We start from the raw sequence: 19,042 nt of genomic DNA on the forward strand, positions 1-19,042 counted from the left end.
GCGGCTCAGGACAGACGGGCGGCTCAGGACAGACGGGCGGCTCAGGACAGACGAGCGGCTCAGGCGGCTCAGGCCAGACGGGTGGCTCAGGCGGCCCAGGCCAGACGGGCGGCTCAGGCCAGACGGGCGGCTCAGGACAGACGGGCGGCTCAGGACAGACGGGCGGCTCAGGCGGCTCAGGACAGACGGGCGGCTGTAGAGGGTCCGGACTGGAGGGAGGCTCTGGAGCGTCCGGACTGGAGGGACACACGGGAGACTTTGTTCTTAGAACAGGCACAGTACTCACCAGGCTGGAGAGATATACTGGAGGCCTGGTCCTTGGAAGAGGCACAGGATAGACCGGTCCGTGGAGGCGCACTGGAGATCTCGAACTAAGAGCCTGAACAACCCGTCCTGGCTGGATGTTGATTTTAGCCCGGCACTTGTGGGGCGCAGGCACAGGACGCCCTAGGCTGTGCAGACCCACGGGAGACACAGTGCGTAGGGCTGCTGCCATATAACACAGACCGAGGAGACGCACTGGAGACCAGATGCGCTGAGCAGGCTTCATCGCACCTGGCTCGATGCCCACTCTAGCCCGGCCGATACGAGGAGTGGCAATGTAGCGCACCGGGCTATGCGTGCGCACTGGGGACATTGTGCGCTTCTTCGCATAACACGGTGCCTGCCCGGACCACCTCTCTCCACAGAAAGCACGGGAAGTTGGCTCAGGTCTCCTACCTGACTTAGCCACACACCCCGTGTGTCCCCCCTAATACATTTTTGGGGCTGCCTCTCGGGCTTCCTTGCCAGCCGTGTTCCCTCGTAACGCCGGTTCCCTTTTCCTGCTGCCTCCGCTCTCCTGCCTCCGCTCTCTCCACCTGTTCCCTACCAGCCAGGATCTCCTCCCATGTGTAGGATCCCTTGGCAAGTTACATGTATGATCATTTCATTCCATTGTATCTCTCTGTACTTTGCTCCGTTCATCTTTCCCTCAATCCTGATTAGTCTCCCAGTCCCTGCAGCTGAAAAACATCCCCACAGCATGATGCTGCCACCACCATGCTTCACCGTAGGGATGGTGCCAGGTTTCCTCCAATCTTGTTTTTTTCAGACCAGAGAATCTTGTTTCTCATGGTCTGAAAGAATTTAGGTGCCTTTAGGCAAACTCCAAGTGGGCTGTCATGTGCCTTTCACTGAAGAGTGGCTAAAGTCTGGTTACTCTACCATAAAGGCCTGATTGGTGGAATGCTGCAGAGATGGTTGTCCTTCTGGAAGGTTCTGCCATCTCTATCGAAGAACTCGAGAGCTCTGTCAGACTGCCCATCGGGTTCTTGGTCACCTCCCTGACCAAGCCCTTTCTCCCCCGATTGCTCAGCTTGGCCGGGCGGCCAGCTCCAGAAAGGGTCTTGGAGGTTCCAAACATCTTCCATTTAAGAATGATTGAGGCCACTGTGCAAATAATTTTTGGTACCCTTCCCCAGATATGTGCCTAGACATAATCCTGTCTCGGAGCTCTACAGACAATTCCTTCTACCTCATGGCTTGGTATTGCTCTGACATGCACTGTCAACTGTGGGTTCTTATATAGACTGGTGTGTGTCTTTCCAAATCATGTCCAATCAATTGAATTTACCACAAGTGGAATCCAATCAAGTTGTAGAAACATCTAAAGGATGATCAATGGAAAGGATGCACTGGAGCTCAATTTCGAGTCTCATAGCAAAGAGTCTGAATACTTATGTCAATAAGGTATTTCTGTTTTTCTGAAAACCTGTTTTCGCATTATCATTATGGGTTATTGTGTGTAGATGGCTGAGGAAATGTTTTTACTCACTCAATTTTAGAATAAGGCTGTAATGTAACAAAATGTTTAAAAAGTCAAGGGGTCTGAATGCTTTCCGTAGGCACTGTAATCCGTAAAACTGAAACATTTCCTCTAAGCAGAATTTTTAGAATTGCATGAAATTAGTCATAAAATTGCAAAATCTCTCCACCCTCCATAGCAAAATGTGAGGCGGGCTGAAGACTCAGTCGGGTTCTCACCTTTTTTACTTTTTTATTGGTACAGTAAGTTAGTCTAGCGGCTAGCTATCCAAATTTGTAGTAATTATGGTCAAATTACCGACCGGGGAGGCCCTATTCATTTTGTTGGTCACTCTCACTCAGATATCATATAAAAAACTGCAAACATTTCTCCCCACCCTATTGCAAAATGTGTACAATTTAAAAATTGCCAAATTTTCTCTCACTCACCCCAATGGCAAAATATATAGATTTGTAGCAAACTTTCTTTACAACTGTTACATGTTCTCTATGCCCATGGAAAAATATAAAGAGTTACAGAAAATGTACTCTAACACAATTGTTTCCCTCTGCTGTCAAGAGGGGGGGGGTTCGCTAAAATGTTTGATAGCAAGGTGGTGGAAACAATATTTTGCTTAGGGTCCCCAAAAGGCTAGGGCCGGCTCTGACTACATGTGGGTGTATGGATGTGGGCACGCAGACCCGCGAGCCACTGTGGCCCAATATGATAAAATAACAGATTTGTTGGTGGACCCCACACCCATCAAATTTGCCCATCCCTGCTATAGATCGATGCATTGCACCTTTTTTGTCAATAAAGCCCTCTTGCATAAACCTCCGCCATACCTTACTTCATTGTTAAGTTACAAGACAAAGACTCTGGGATGGCTAACCCTGGCGATCCTGTCAATCTACACCAATTTAGGTAAATCTGCTTTTAGTTGGTGGAGTTGGTGCCTCTAGGGCAATTCATGCAGACGTTAGAGGGCCTTTTTACTGAACAATGTGTTTGTTTTATTTGATTGTGTTTTGCTTATCGTGTTTGCTTTTCATGTATTGTGTAACTGATGTACTGTATATATACTGTAGATACTGTATGAATAATCTCATTGTTGTTTATTGATGTGTTCATGCCGGGCTCATCTGCGAAAGAGACCCACGGTTTTTCGCTGTTAAATAAAGGTTAAATACAATAAAATAAAAAAAGATCAGATGAAGCAGGGATGTAGAGAGGAGCAGGAGAAGAGATCTGGTGGCCAGCCAAACCACAAAAACCTTTTAGTTCTCATTCCAAAAGGAGTGTCTTGGCTTTGGGACTATGGGTTTATGTTCTACTAACTTCAGAATACTGTAGATGCTATGGAGCCATTATCGCTTAGATCTGTGCTTTAAAAACTCTGTTTTGTTTGTTGTCATGCCAAACATGATATGACATTGGTATTAAAGAGTTTTAGAGACGCAAAGGAAATGTCTGTGGAAACAGGCAAAAAAATATTATTATTAACACATTTTATAAAGGCTAGTTTCCCTGTGCCAAATTGACCATGTTTTTATTCCAGGACTAGGCCCGGGGAAACCAGCCTATCGATAGATAGATAGATAGACACGGACGGACGGACGGACGGACGGACGGACGGACGGACGGACGGACGGACGGACGGACGGACGGACGGACGGACGGACGGACGGACGGACGGACGGACGGACGGACGGACGGACGGACGGACAGACAGACAGACAGACAGACAGACAGACAGAATGTTGACCCTGCTCTGGTATGACAACTGTACATGTCTGTGACAGAGAAATCTGATTAGGTGACAGAGACTCACCTGTGCGATATACTCATCCTGATTGGACATCAGCAGAAAGCCTCCATCATCCAAGATGACACAGTCAACATGCTGCAGAGAGAGAGTGTGACAGATAGAAAGAGAACATCAGTCAGTATAGAACATTATCAACATTTCTAAAGATTTTCCATGAGTGAGATAGGCCATTGTACCTTATCATTCTTCAGACAGCCACAGATTTCATCCTTGCACTGCAAACGCCATCAAAGCACACACCATCATGAATGAATGGTCACAAGTTTAGCAAACACAATGGGATGTGAATAAGAAATCCTAAACTAAAGAAAGTGTTTCTCTTACGTTGACTTTCATGGTGGCGTTCATGAAGCTGTTCATCCAGGCAGAGACGTTCAGTTTCACTCCCACCACTACAGGACATTGAAACAACAAAAAGGATATTCAGAAACATGTTTTTGAATAATCCTGTACAGAAGGAGCTATGGATGTTTCATCAAATTCTCTAGGCAGTCAGTTTAATTCAGAAGTACCCAATTCAACAACTAAGCACCCAGCTAAGGAGATGGGGACGGTACTGTCCACTCACCTGCTGGTTTGAGGTTGACTCTGTCTATGTTGAGGTCTACAGCCTTGCTCACCAGAATACCTGACTCATAGCCTGACTCCCTGCTCTCTGCAGCAGAGAGAGAAGGAGGGAGAGTGAGGGAGAGCAAAGGTAAGAGTGTCAACACATTCACATGTAGTGACACTTGCATGACAATGACAGTAATTGTGTGAGGCTTTAAAAACCCATTTGGTGAAAATCATGTTTTATGACATAACAAATATGATGAAATATATCATATTTGCTTGTTTGGTCTCATTTAAGTGGGTAAATGGTCATGTGTCTGTGGCGGTGCAGTAGGAGCACATACAGTACAGCTGTAGATAGGATACAAATGGAATAGCCCCAAAAGTGCAAACGCCTGCCTACCCTGTATGTGAAGCTAAACGAGGAACACCAAAAGTAATTGGCTAGGTCACTGATTGGTACTCCAGGAATGCTAACGTGACCATAAAGATATTAAAGTATGATTTGACTCTGAATGTTAGCAGAGAAAGATCTATCATGGGTCAACTATCCACATTCCTGGAATGGTGGCATAGTGTTCTTCAGCTCTCTATTAAGTAAACCCTACTCTAGTCTACTGGATCTATTCACATACTGCTGTTTGACCTGTATGAATAAATAAATACAGTTAAAGTCAGAAGTTTACATACACTTAGGTTGGAGTCATTAAAACTCATGTTTCAAACACTCCACAAATTTCCTGTTAACAAACTATGGCATGGCAAGTTGGTTAGGACATCTACTTGGTCCGTGACCCAAGTCATTTTTCCAACAATTGTTTACAGACAGATTATTTCACTTATAATTCACTGTATCACAATTCCAGTGGGTCAGAAGTTTACATACACTAGTTGACTGTGCCGTTAAACAGCTTGAAAGATTCCAGAAAATTATGTCATGGCTTTAGAAGCTTCTAAAGGCTAATTGACATAATTTGAGTCAATTGGAGGTGTACCTGTGGATGTATTTCAAGGCCTACCTTCAAACTCAGTGCCTCTTTGCTTGACATCATGGGAAAATCAAAACAAATCAGCCAAGACCTCAGAAAAAAAATTGTAGACCACCACAAGTCTGGTTCATCCTTGGGTGCAATTTCCAAACGCCTGAAGGTACCACGTTCATCTGTACAAACAATAGTACGCAAGTATAAACACCATGGGACCACGCAGCCATCATACCGCGCAGGAAGGAGACGCGTTCTGTCTCCTAGAGATGAACATACTTTGGTGCAAAAAGTGCAAATCAATCCCAGAACAACAGCAAAGGACGTTGTGACGATGCTACAGGAAACAGGTACAAAAGTATCTATTTCCACAGTAAAATTAGTCCTATATCGACATAACCTGAAAGGCAGCTCAGCAAGGAAGAAGCTACTGCTCCAAAACCGCCATAAAAAAAAGCCAGACTATGGTTTGCAACTGCACATGGGGACAAAGATCATACTTTTTGGAGAAATGTCCTCTGGTCTGATGAAACAAAAATATAATTGTTTGGCCATAATGAGCATCATTATGTTTGGAGGAAAAAGGGGGTTGCTTGCAACCTGAAGAACACCATCCCAACTGTGAAGCACGGGGGTGGCAGCATCATGTTGTGGTGGTGCTTTGCTACAGGAAGGACTGGTGCACTTCACAAAATAGATGGCATCATGAGAGCGGAAAATTATGTGGATATATTGAAGCAACATCTCCTGAAGTTAAATCTTAGTCGCAAATGGGTCTTCCAAATGGACAATGATCCCAAGCATACTTCCAAAGTTGTGGCAATGGCTTAAGGACAACAAAGTCAAGGAATTGGAGTGGCCATCACAAAGCCCTGACCTCAATCCAATAGAAACTGTGTGGGCAGAACTGAAAAATCTTTTACGAGCAAGAAGGCCTACATACCTGACTCAGTTACACCAGCTCTGTCAGGAGGAATGGGCCAAAATTCACCCAACTTATTGTGGGAGGCTTCTGGAAGGCTACCTGAAGTGTTTGACCCAAGTTAAACAATTTAAAGGCAATGCTAGGAAACACTAATAGAATGTATGTAAACATCTGACCCACTGGGAATGTGATGAAATAAATAAAAGCTGAAATAAATAAATTCTCTCTACTATTATTCTGACATTTCACTTTCTTAAAATGAAGTGGTGATCCTAACTGACCTAAGACAGGGAATTTTTACTCGGATTAAATGTCAGGAATTGTGAAAAACTGAATGTAATGTATTTGCCTAATGTGTATGTAAACTTCCGACTTCAACTGTAGATTGCTGCAATACCACAGGAACATATAGAGAAGGGGAGTGGAAAGTAGCAGAGAGCATTAGATACAGAAGTACGTTAAAATAGTGAGTAGAGAGAGTGAGAGAGAGGGAAGAGAAAGAGGTGGGACAGAAGAGGGGGGTAGATAGAGAGATGAGAGGGAGCAGCATAGAAAGGAAGTAAAGATAGAGGGTTACTAGAAGGCCTCAACTCTTATCATATCCAGTAGAGCAGGCCGTCCGGGATTTGCTGGAAGACCACACTGAAGAGAGGATCTGTGTGTGTGTGTGTGTGTGTGTGTGTGTGTGTGTGTGTGTGTGTGTGTGTGTGTGTGTGTGTTTCGTTGTGTGTTAACATACTGTTGAAATATGGAGCAGTGAAAATATAGATGTCGTTATCCAAAGTCCTCTTGTAGAAACTTGAGTCATAGGTCTCGGCATTCTCTGTCCACTCCTCCCCAGCACTGAAACACACACGCATGTGCACACATACAGAACTTTTTAAGATACAGATGTCTGAAAGATTTATTCAAATGTGAGGCCAAACTTTGATAAATATAACAGTCACACCCAAAGCACAAAACATGGGAAAAATGGAATAGAATTGGCCCAGAGATAAAGAAAAAAATATGTATGTTTTATATGAAAATATTTAAATGATTTTTCCTGTGATTATCTGCTGTACTCTAACAATCACCAAGGCAGAGAGAAAGAAAGAGAGAAAGAGGGAGGGAGAGGAGAGAGAGAGGGGGGGAGGAAGGAAAAGAGAGCGAGGGAGGGATAGAAAGAGTCCATATTTACTGAATATGTCTCCAGTGTATGTGTGGATGGGAATCATGTTCTGGTGATTTAGGAGGACTAACTGTCCATGCAATGTGAAGAGAGCCAGCTGAACAAGTTGGGGAGTAAAACAGTATCATATCTACCATATCCAAAACACTGTACCCTTTAAAATGGCTTTGTGCTTTAGCCAACTCGTATCTGTGACTCGTTTCAGGAAACTAGGCGTATGTCGTGCATCACTACTTCACAGAGAGGCATTTTAAACATAGATTTTTGATCAAAATGCAGTTTTTGTTTGAAATGCCTTCTGGAACATGTGAACTATGCTCTAATCACAAACGTGTATGCCAACTGTAAATACAAAAAAGATAACATAATTACGAGCATAGTTGGTTTAGCCACAGGAAACGACAGGAACGTTCCCGCTAGTCATGATTGGCTGAGATAATGGATGGGCTGGATGTGCCGAGAGATAAGTTTGGATTGGTCGGCGATGTAGCACGCTTCTGTCTATAACATGCTCAGTATGTGTAGGTAATCCTTTCTAACCCGTTTTTATGGAAAGATATCACAAAGAACTGCAAAAATGTTACTCTCCACTTTCTGAAGGACCGAGTTTTGAAAATTCTGCCGTTTGATTGCAAATATGTGGAGGGAGTTGAAAAAAGAACACACAGAAGGCTGTTGTAAAGGATCACGATGGCACCGGAGGGGAGGGTTGCCGTCTTATCGGCTCTCAACGAACCATGCTATTTTGTTTGCTTTTTTGCGTTGTTCGTTGAATCGTACTACACTGCGTTGAATCGTACTACACTGGCTCAGACGCTCGTCGGATGTGGCAGGGCTTGCAAACAATGAAAGACTACAAAGGGAAGCACAGCCGAGAGCTGTCCAGTGACACAATCCTACCAGATGAGCTAAATAACTGATATGCTCGCTTCGAGGCAAGTAACACTGAAACACGCATGAGAGCATCAGCTATTCCAGACGACTGTGTGATCACAATCTCCGCAGCCGATGTGAATAAGACTTTCAAACAGGTAAACATTCACAAGGCCTCAGGGCCAGATGATGCAATCTCTATTGCACTCCACACTGTCCTTTCACGCCTGGACAAAAGGAACACCTACGTGAGAATGCTATTCATTGACTAAAGCTCAGCAATCAACACCATAGTGCCCTCAAAGCTCATCACTAAGCTAAGGACCCTGGGACTAAACACCTCCCTCTGCAACTGGATTCTGGACTTCCTGACGGGCCGCCCCCAGGTGGTAAGGGTAGGTAACAACACATCCGCCAAACTGATCCTCAACATGGGGGCCCCTCAGGGGAACGTGCTCAGCCCCCTCCTGTACTCCCTGTTCACTCATGACTGCACTGCCAGGCACAACTCCAACACCATCATTTGCTGATGACAACAGTGGTAGGCCTGATAACCGACAACGATGAGACAGCCTATAGGAAGGAGGTCAGAGACCTGACCGTGTGGTGCAAGGACAACAACCTCTCCCTCAATGTGATCTAGACAAAAGAGATTATTGTGGACTACAGGAAAAGGAGGACCGAGCACACCCCCATTCTCATCAATGGGGCTGTAATGGAGCAGGTTGAGAGCTTCAATTTACTTGGCGTCCATATCACCAACAAACTAACATGGTCCGTGCACACCAAGACAGTCGTGAAGAGGGCACGACAAAACCTATTCCCCCTCAGGAGATTGAAAAGATTTGGCATGGGTCCTCAGATCCTCAAAAGGTTTTACAGCTGCACCATCGAGAGCATTCTGACGGGTTGCATCACTGCCTGGTATGGTTATGGGCCTCCGACCGCAAGGCACTACAGAAGGGTAATGTGTATGGCCCAGTACATCACCGGGGTTAAGCTTCATGCCATCCAGGACTTAGGCGGTGTCAGAGGAAGGCCATAAAAATTGTCAAAGACTCCAGCCACCCTAGTCAAAGCATGTTCTCTCTTTTACCGCACGACAAGAGGTACCGGAGCGACAAGTCTCGGTCCAAGAGGCTCCTAAATAGCTTCTACCCCCAAGCCATAAGACTCCTGAACAGCTAATCAAATGGCTACCCAGACTATTTGCATTGCCCCCACCCCTCCCCCTCTAGAACGCTGCTGCTACTCTCTGTTGTTATCTTTGCATAGTCACTTTAATAACGCTACCTACATGTACATATTACCTCACTTACCTCGACACCGGTGTCCCCGCACATTGACATTGACTCTGTACCGGTACCCGCTGTACATAACCCCGCTATTGTTATTTACTGCTGCTCTTTAATTATTTATTATTCTTATCTCTTACTTTTTTTGTTGTATTTTCTCAAAACTGCATTGTTGGTTAAGGGCTTGTAAGTAAGAAATGCAATGTAAGGTCTACACCTGTTGTATTCTGCACATGTGACAAATAAAATTTGATTTATAAAACACCAGATTACATCTTCAAACTAAGGGAAACCATGGCACAGAGAGGGAGAAGCGCTTATCCATGTATACAGGTAAGAGAGTCTAGCTAGCTACATCCCCCCCCCCCCCCCCCAGAAAGTATTTTTCAATGTTAAAGCGTGTTAGCTAGCTAGCTAATGTTAGCTGGCTGGCTCGCTAGCTGACGCTACGTGTAGGATCTGTGTAGTAATATTATTCGTATCTCAGAGCCATTTTCACTTGCATAACTGCAGATTTATGCATGGTAGCAATGTTATGAGTTGAGATTATGGTTCATTGTTAGGTTAGCTAGGTAGCTACATGCCTAAACAAAAGACTCCACTAAGCAAGTAACTATTTCACTTTACCGTTTACCCCTTCTGTATCCTGTGCATGTGACAAATAAACGTTGATTTTATTTGATATAATGTGTGTTTAGCAGAGACAGTAATGTGATGAACAACATGACCTGCACCAAAGTCAAATTAGGATACAACGTTAGGCCAGCGAGACAGTGTCCAAGTTCTGAAATTCTCTGGTAGAATGCCCTGCATGTATTTCGTCACACATCACCGGGGCTAATATGGTCATTATTTGAAATGGCCAGCCAGATAACTTAGCGTTAGCTAGCTAGCTAACAAGCTATAAACTAACCAAAACATTGTTTAGAAAGTTGCTGTTAGTTGTCTGGTTTGCTAGATTGACATATACTAATACACCAATTGTGCTATTTTGGACCACCAGGCTACTCATGCTGTTTTTGTGTTTATACTTTTTCATAACGACAATGACAAGTTGTCGTTATGTCGGAGGACAATAAAATGTTCATGATGTCACTGCGACAACTGTCTACAGATATGTCGATAGACGTAGGTTAAACAAGCCTTTAGTCTTGAAATCTTTGGTTATTTAGTACACTGCTGTACTCATTCTGTTCAGCACATATAGTACCCTCACATGTGAATCCTTAAAGAGATGGGTGGGGCTAAGGCTTAAGAGGGTGTGAACGATGCAGAATGGGTGTAGACAAAGAAGAGCTCTCCAGTAGGTGTACCAAAACATTCAAGGGACAGGTTCTCAAAAGTCTGGTTTATAAATTAAGTTTATAAACTTTCAAAGCAGAATTACTTCCCCATTGTTCTTCAACTGTAGTATATTATATAACATTTTCTATCTCTGAGTCTCTACTTTTATCCAACGTAAAAAAAAACACAATTTCAAATGTTGCTACATAAGACCGAATCGTGCCGGTGTATTGGTTCGTTTTCATGGCTTTATACAATAGGAGTTGGCCAAGGCACATACAGTATAGTATGGGAGCATGAGGCTAACTAACTAATAGTGTAGGACTGAGAAGGAGAAATCTGAGCGTACCTTCTGGGATAGACTCTAGTGATCCCTCCGTCAGTGGTTACAAACCTGGCCAGGACTCCGAGCCTGGGAACCGAAAGAACACACAAAAACCAATCACAGTTCAACAACAGAGGCTAAGGGACCATCGAGACAAATCAGAAAGAGGCATGAACTGAGTGAGAGAGTGAGTGAGCGTGCGTGCGTGTTCTTTCTGGTCCTCTGTGTCCAGAAACTTTAAAAACAGATTGTTATATTTCCGGAGAGTCACTTCTCTTGATGTCCTAATTCTGAAAAGAGTTCTTTGTTCAGAAATTTGATTTTGTTTGTTTGAGCTTGTGTGGATTATAATGGACAAACGTGTGTCTATGGTAATAATGAATGCATGTTGATATACAGTTGAAGTCGGAAGTTTACATACACCTTAGCCAAATACATTTAAACTCAGTTTTTCACAATTCCTGACATTTAATCAGTTTCGGCCAGTTATGATCACCACTTTATTTTAAGAATGTGAAATGTCAGAATAATAGAAGAGAGAATTATTTATTTCAGCTTTTATTTATTTATTCACATTCCCAGTGGGTCAGAAGTTTACATACACTCAATTAGTATTTGGTAACATTGGCTTTAAATTGTTTAACTTGGGTCAAACGTTTTGGGTAGCCTTCCACAAGCCTCCCACAATAAGTTGGGTAAATTTTAGCCCATTCCCCCTGACAGAGTTCATGTAACTGAGTCAGGTTTGTAGACCTCCTTGCTCGCGCAAGATTTTTCAGTTCTGCCCACAAATTGTCTCTAGGATGAGGTCAGGGCTCTGTGATGGCCACTCCAATACCTTGACTTTGTTGCCCTCAAGCCATTTTTCAACAACTTTGGAAGTATGCGTGTGGTCATTGTCCATTTGGAAGACCCATTTGCTACCAAGCTTTAGCTTCCTGACTGATGTCTTGAGATGTTGCTCAATATAGCCACATACTTTTCCTCCCTCATGATGCCATCTATTTTGTGAAGTGCACCAGTCCCTCCTGCATCAAAGCACATGAACAACATGAAGCAGCCACACAGATACTTTGTACCCGTTTCCTCCAGCATCTTCACAAGGTCTTTTGCTGTTGTTCTGGGATTGATTTGCACCAAAGTACGTTCATCTCTTGGAGACAGAACGCGTCGTCTTTGGAAATTGCTCCCAAGGATGAATCAGACTTGTGGAGGTCTACAATTTCTTTTCTGAGGTCTTGGCTGATTTCTTTTGATTTTTCCCATGATGTCAAGCAAAGAGGCACTGAGTTTGAAGGTAGGCCTTGAAATACATGCACAGGTACACCTCCAATTGACTCAAATGATGTCAATTAGTCTATCAGGAGCTTCTAAACCCATGACATCATATTCTGGAATTTTCCAAGCTGTTTAAAGGCACAGTCAACTTAGTGTATGTAAACTTCTGACCCACTGGAATTGTGATACAGTAAATTATAAGTGAAATAATCTGTCTGTAAACAACTGTTGGAAAAATTACTTGTGTCATGAACAAAATAGATGTCCTAACCGACTTGCCAAAACAATAGTTTGTTAACAGGAAATTTGTGGAGTTGTTGAAAAACGAGTTTTTGTAATTCCTGGGGTGTCTTCAGAACACACTAATTATTGGCATGGCTGGTCCTGTGTTTTTCTTTCATCATGTTTTATTGGCAAAACAAGGCCTAGACTCTCAGGTCAACAGACCTATACATTAGACTGTAGCAGTAGTAGCTGCTTTGTGTTTCTCCAATAAGACATCAATAAAACAGGGAATAGCCTGACTGTCTATGTGACTCACTTAACTGACTCTCAATGTTTACATGATCACTGTAATCCAATGCAGTGATGACGGGAAGTGTGTGTGTGTGTGTGTGTGTGTGTGTGTGTGTGTGTGTGTGTGTGTGTGTGTGTGTGTGTGTGTGTGTGTGTGTGTGTGTGTGTGTGTGTGTGTGTGTGTGTGTCACTCACAGTGTCTGTTCCTTCCACAGTTTGACCAGATCAGCCGTCAAGCCAGCATCCAGCAGCAGCCTACTGACCAGAGCCATATTACCTAGAGAGAAAGAATTTGTTACTGAAGTACCATCCGCAGTAGACCCCAAAGCAAACTGCAAAGTTGACACATAGGAGAAGATAGCTTGACCTTGTTTAGACAACACTGAGGACATTGAACTCCATTAGCTGACGATGAGGAAGATGGTAGGATCTACAGTAGCTGATACCCATTAGATGATGACCACTATAGAGGTTTTGAGTCACATAGAAGCATGACAACATCAGGTTCTAGGAAGTTCAGTCGATCAGGATGATATCACCCCATAGCCAGACTAGACTATTCAAACGCCTATACCTCATTCGATCAGGCTGATGCCATCCTCTGACCTTCACAGGGCTATGGAACACCATGATATCACAGTGGCGGGAAACCGGCCTGACTCACCCCACTAACCACTCCCTCCTGGGTGGGTGTACTGCCTATTAATGCTGTATTGATCTAAAGCTACTCTTTCTTTAACCTTGACTGGCTATCGAACAAAACAGGTAGAGGAATTCCATCTGTGTGTGTGTGTGTGTGTGTGTGTGTGTGTGTGTGTGTGTGTGTGTGTGTGTGTGTGTGCGTGCGTGCAGAGGAATTCCATCTGTGTGTGTGCACGTGGTCATGTGTGTTGGTGCGTGGGACAGGCATGGTAACTTACATGGCTCTTCCACTGTGTTCCTGTCAATGAACTGGTTGAAGTCCAGGAGGAACTGGGTGTTGTTGTCCTTGTCCTTCAGGCCTTTGCAGTACTCCCTATTTCAATATGACATACATTAGATACATTTCAGTAGTCTCAAACATAACTCAACATCGGCACAACATCATACTCAACCCCTTTTATAACTTGTTCTCAATGCTATTCTGTGCTCCTCAATGCTGGCATAAACTTTGGATTAACTAGCTACTCTTGGCTGTAAGTAAACTACAGGCCTATCAATGGTTGTATATGATCTGAGGTGGAGGAGATTCATATATGCTGCTGTAGCCAGTCACCTGGGGGCAATGAAGGTGTGTCCCAACTCATCAAACCTCTCCACCTGCAGAGTGTCCATGGCTGAAGAGAATACACAGACATCTTTAGAACCTTACACACACTGTGGAGGAGGATACATGGCCTACACAATACATAGACTGATCATTATGAAAAGAGAGAACTGAAAAAAAAGATGAATGAGTGAAATAAGACATGACAGAAAGAGAGACAGTGATTATGGAGCTAAACTCCTAAACTCTTTTAAGCTTGGTATTGCCACTAGTCTGTCAGCATGACATTTCACGGCTGATAGGACAGTACACTTTGCTGACTGTCTCTGTCAGGCCTTTCCTAGAACAAGGCAATCCTTAAACTCACTGACAAACCAACTGACACTGGTTCATAAAATCAAATCACATAAAATGGTATGTTACATGCTTAGATAGTGACACAATGAATACATACACAGTGAATAACGAATAACATGGCTATATATAGGGAGTACAAAATAACATGCTATATACAGGGAGTACCAGTACCGAGTCAATATGGAGGGGTGCGAAATAATTGATACATCTATGTACTGTACATATACTGTAGGTAGGTATAAAGTGAGTAGGCAACAGGATAGATAATAGGCAGTATCAGCAGTGTACAGTGCATTCTCCCACATTTTGATACGTTCCAGCCTTATTCTAAAATGGCAAAATCAACATGCTTCCTCATCAATCTACACACAATACACCATAATCACAAAGCAAAAACAGGTTTTTAGAAAAGATTTTAAATGTATAAAAAAAATACTAATAGAAATACCTCATTTACATAAGTATTCAGACCCTTCGCTATGAGACTAGAGATTGAGCTCAAGTGCATCGTTTTTCCATTGGTCATCCTTGAGATGTTTCTATAACTCAATTGGAGTCCACCTGTGGTAAATTCAATTGATTGGACATGATTTGGAAAGGCACACACCTGTCTATATAAAGTCCCACAGTTGACAGTGTCAGAGTAAAAACCAAGCCATGAGGTCGAAGGAATTGTCTGTAGAACGCCGAGAGAGGATTGTGTTGAGGCACAGATCTGGGGAAGGTTACCAAAAAATGTCTGCAGCATTGAAGGTACCCAAGAACACAGTGGCCTCCATCATTCTTAAATGGATGAAGTTTGGAATCATCAAGACTGTTCCTAGAGCTGGCCGCCCGGCCAAATCAGGGGAGAAGGGCCTTGATCAGGGAGGTGACTAAGAACCCGATGGTCACTCTAACAGTGCTCCAGAGTTCCACTGTAGAGATGGGAGAACCTTCCAGAAGGACAACCAGAAGGGCAATCTCTGCAGCACTCTACCAATCAGGCTTTTATGGTAGAGTGGCCAGATGGAAGCCACTCCTCAGTAAAAGGCACATGACAGCCCACTTGGAGTTTGTCAAAAGGCACCTAAAGGAGAGAAACAAAATGGTCTGATAAAACCAAGATTGAACTCTTTGGCTTGAATGCCAAGCATCACATCTGGAGGAAATTAGGCAATGCTCATCACCTGGCCAATACCATCCCTAAGGTGAAGCATGGTGGTGGCAGCATCATGCTGTGGGGATGTTTTCAGCAGCAGGGACTGAAACTAGTCAGGATCAAAGGAAAAGATGAACGGAGCAAAGTACAGAGAGATCCTCGATGAAAACCTGCTCCAGAGCGCTCAGGGACTCAGACTGGGGTGAAGGTTCACCTTCCAACAGGACAATGACACTAAGCACACAGCAAAGACAACGCAGGAGTGGCTTTGGGACAAGTCTCTGAATGTCCTTGAGAGGCCCAGGCAGATTCCGGAGGCAGATTCTGGAGACCTGAAAATAGCTGTGCAGTGATGCTCCCCATCCAACTCAACAGCTTGAGAGGATCTGCAGAGAAGAATGGGAGAAAATCCCAGAATACAGGTGTGCCAAGCTTGTAGTGTCAAACCCAAGAAGATGCAAGGCTGTAATCGCTGCCAAAGGTGCTTCAACAAAGTACTGAGTAAAAGGTCTGAATATTGGCGTAAATGTGATATTTCATTTTTTATATATATATATACATTTATATTTATCTATTCTAAAAACCTGTTTTTGCCTTGTCATTATGGGCTATTGTGGGTAGATTGATGAGTTAAAAACAACAACAACAAAAATGATCAATTTTAGAATAAGGCTGTAACGTAACAAAATGTGGAAAAAGATCTGAATACTTTCCAAATGCACTGTATGTATTGTGTGTGTGTGTGTAGCGTCTGTATGCATATGCATGATATACGGTTGTGTGGGCGTATGTAGTGTGTATGTGTGTGGGTGTGTGTATATGTGTGTTGGGGAGTCAGTGTAAGTATTTGTGAGTGTGTGGGTAAAGTCCCGTGCTTGTGCATAGAGTCAGTTCAAGAGAGTTGGTGCAAAAAGGGTTAATGCAGGTAGTCAGGGTAGCCATTTGATTAGCTATTAACGGTCTTGTTTAGATGTCTTGTGGATTGTCAGGGTCCTGTTGGTTCCAGCCTGAGTGCATTGGTACCGCTTGGACCTTCCTCTGACACCGCCTGGTATAGAGGTCCTGGATGGCAAGGAGCTCGGCCCATGCACTACCTTCTGTAGCGCCTTGCGGTCAGATGCCAAGCAGTTACCATACAAAGCGTTGATGCAGCCAGTGAAGATGCTCTCGATGGTGCAGCTGTAGAACTTGTTGAGATGTGAGGGCCCATGCCAAATATTTTCATCTCAACCACAGACTGGTTACAGTGGTGACAAGTCAATGTGTGTCACACACACGCACGCACACGCACGCACACAGTTTTGGACAGAGATTAAGTGTGGTGTGGTGTGGAGAGTTAGAGAAGATGTGGAGTGACAATGAAGTGATCGAACAAACAGAAGAGGGGAAGATGAATACTTGCCCTTCTGCCCTGTAGTAACCCCAGAGAGAGAGAGAGAGAGATGGGGGGTAGATAGAGAGAAAACAGAACCATTGGGATTCAGATGTCTTGCCAAATTGATATTACACCAATTAAAAAGTCTAGAAAAGGAAGGAAAACTGATTTAAAACGACAGCACTATCAAAACTGTGAGGTGCTATCATGCAGAGACACGCAATAAAGCAGAGTTCGTTCACAGATATCCACAGTTACTCCAGCACAGTGTTTGTCTCTCTTATAATTTCATACGTGACAATCCTTGGCTTGGGATTTTACTTTGCTCTATAGTTTCTACACTCGTAAAGACATCAATGTTCATCACCCCATCTTTTAAAAGAAGACATCATGAGAAACAATTCCATTAAACTCGATACAGTCATGTCAGCAGTCTGTGAAACCGTTTACTGATGGTCCAGTATCAAAAGGTTCATGAGTATCTGGTCCATAATCAAGGAAATTCTTATGGGCTCCCGAGTGGCGCAGCGGTCTAAGGCACTGATCTCAGCGTTAGAGGCATCACAACAGACCCTGATTTGATTCCAGGCTGTATCACAACCGGCGGTGATCGGGAGTCCCATAGGGCGGCGCAAAATTGGCCCAGCGTCGTCCGGGTTAGGGGAGGCCGTCGTTGTAAATAACCATTTCTTCTTAACTGTCTTGCCTGGTTAAATCAAATAACTAAATCCATCATTACAATAGCATGTTAAACATGACAGGTAGATTTGGGGCGTCTCCTCTAGGACTTGGCAGGACAGGGATCACATGGACCTTAACTGCTCTTTCTATTACTCCCTATCACCGTAGATTAGTCATTCATTTTCCTGTCTTAGACTCTTTTCACTTCCTCTTGATTCCCTCTGAATTAATATACTTCATCAAGCAAACACAGACACATGACCATGCAGAGACTGGAGGAGAGATAATGAAAAGTGAGATACACCAGAGAATACACTGAGTACTTGCCCCATGGAGCTGTATGGATCCAATAAAGGAGCAGATAGAGAGAAGACAGGAGGGGAACATTAAAGTCAACAGAGAGTTGGATGTAGAGGTGGATTTATCTTGTACATCAGAGGTACATGGTCCATGTGATAAAGCCACTATGAGCAGCTATAAACCAGGTATGGGTAGAGAAAGAGGTACAGACAGATTTACAGTCCAGAGGAAAGCCCTGGAGCAGAGTCAAGCTTTGTAGAAGGTAATATGTCCCCTCTGCCCTCAGATTCCAACAGAGGGAACAGAGGAAAGAGTAATAGAAAGGATGAAGATAGAGAGTGAGAGAGGGAACAAAGGAAGTATGAAGTGGGAAAGGGTTGGGAGACAGGGAGGGAAGAGGGAAACTCCTGAGCCCAGGAGAGAGCGAGCAGGAGAGGTAGAGCGGGGTGGTAGGATGGAAGGAGAGAGCGAGACAAAGGGAGAGACTGCAGGGAGGATCAAAGTATGTGTGGTTAAGTCTATGAGTAGGAGGACTGGAGACTGGTCTAGAGGGCCACTCATTTCAATTCAATTCAAGGGGCTTTATTGGCATGGGAAACATATGTTAACATTGGCAAAGCAAGTGAAGTAGATAATATACAAAAGTGAAATAAACAATAAAATGAACAGTAAACATTACACTCACAGAAGTTCGAAAAAGCACTCTATAAATAAGGGACAATGGGAAAACTCGCTGATCTGAGAGCAGAGTCGTTGAAGAATGTTTTGTTTGTGTTGATGTGTGTGTTTGTGTGTGTGTACTCACCCATAGCCAGTCTGATGGTGTCTCCCAGTTTGGCCTGTATGTAGTGTTCATTGTACATTGGCAGGACTAGGGCCAAGCTGGGGAAATAAAGGTATAGTCACTGTTGACAGTCTGATGGCGATGCTTAAAAAAACATGTTCATCCAGAAGGTGACAGAACACTGATAATCTGCATAAACACATTTGAGTGATTGTTTTACTGTGATGGAAAGGGACAAAGAGTGCCCCCTACTGGCCAGATGTATATTATTCATGAAGGCGAGATCTAAGACAACTGTAATACTACAGCAACCTATCGTGTAATACAGCAACCTATCCAATG

The 19,042-nt window shown here is 43.7% G+C and overlaps 1 protein-coding gene across 4 annotated transcripts in view; it reads right to left on the minus strand.

Moving 5' to 3' along the window:
- The window catches only part of LOC129867000 (voltage-dependent calcium channel subunit alpha-2/delta-1-like), a 138,276-nt gene that overhangs the window by 40,140 nt on the left and 79,094 nt on the right, over positions 1 to 19,042 (minus strand). For all 4 annotated transcript variants that reach the window (XM_055940077.1, XM_055940076.1, XM_055940078.1 and 1 more), the window contains 10 exons: positions 18,722 to 18,798; positions 14,072 to 14,132; positions 13,737 to 13,831; positions 13,012 to 13,093; positions 11,047 to 11,109; positions 6,814 to 6,917; positions 4,183 to 4,269; positions 3,939 to 4,006; positions 3,791 to 3,829; positions 3,618 to 3,689 (listed from right to left, as the gene is read on the minus strand). In XM_055940077.1, coding sequence (XP_055796052.1) covers positions 3,618 to 3,689; positions 3,791 to 3,829; positions 3,939 to 4,006; positions 4,183 to 4,269; positions 6,814 to 6,917; positions 11,047 to 11,109; positions 13,012 to 13,093; positions 13,737 to 13,831; positions 14,072 to 14,132; positions 18,722 to 18,798 — 748 coding nt within the window. The remainder of the gene's footprint in view (positions 1 to 3,617; positions 3,690 to 3,790; positions 3,830 to 3,938; positions 4,007 to 4,182; positions 4,270 to 6,813; positions 6,918 to 11,046; positions 11,110 to 13,011; positions 13,094 to 13,736; positions 13,832 to 14,071; positions 14,133 to 18,721; positions 18,799 to 19,042) is intronic.

This window comes from Salvelinus fontinalis, chromosome 12, assembly GCF_029448725.1.
Source record: "Salvelinus fontinalis isolate EN_2023a chromosome 12, ASM2944872v1, whole genome shotgun sequence".
Taxonomy (NCBI): Eukaryota; Metazoa; Chordata; class Actinopteri; order Salmoniformes; family Salmonidae; genus Salvelinus; species Salvelinus fontinalis.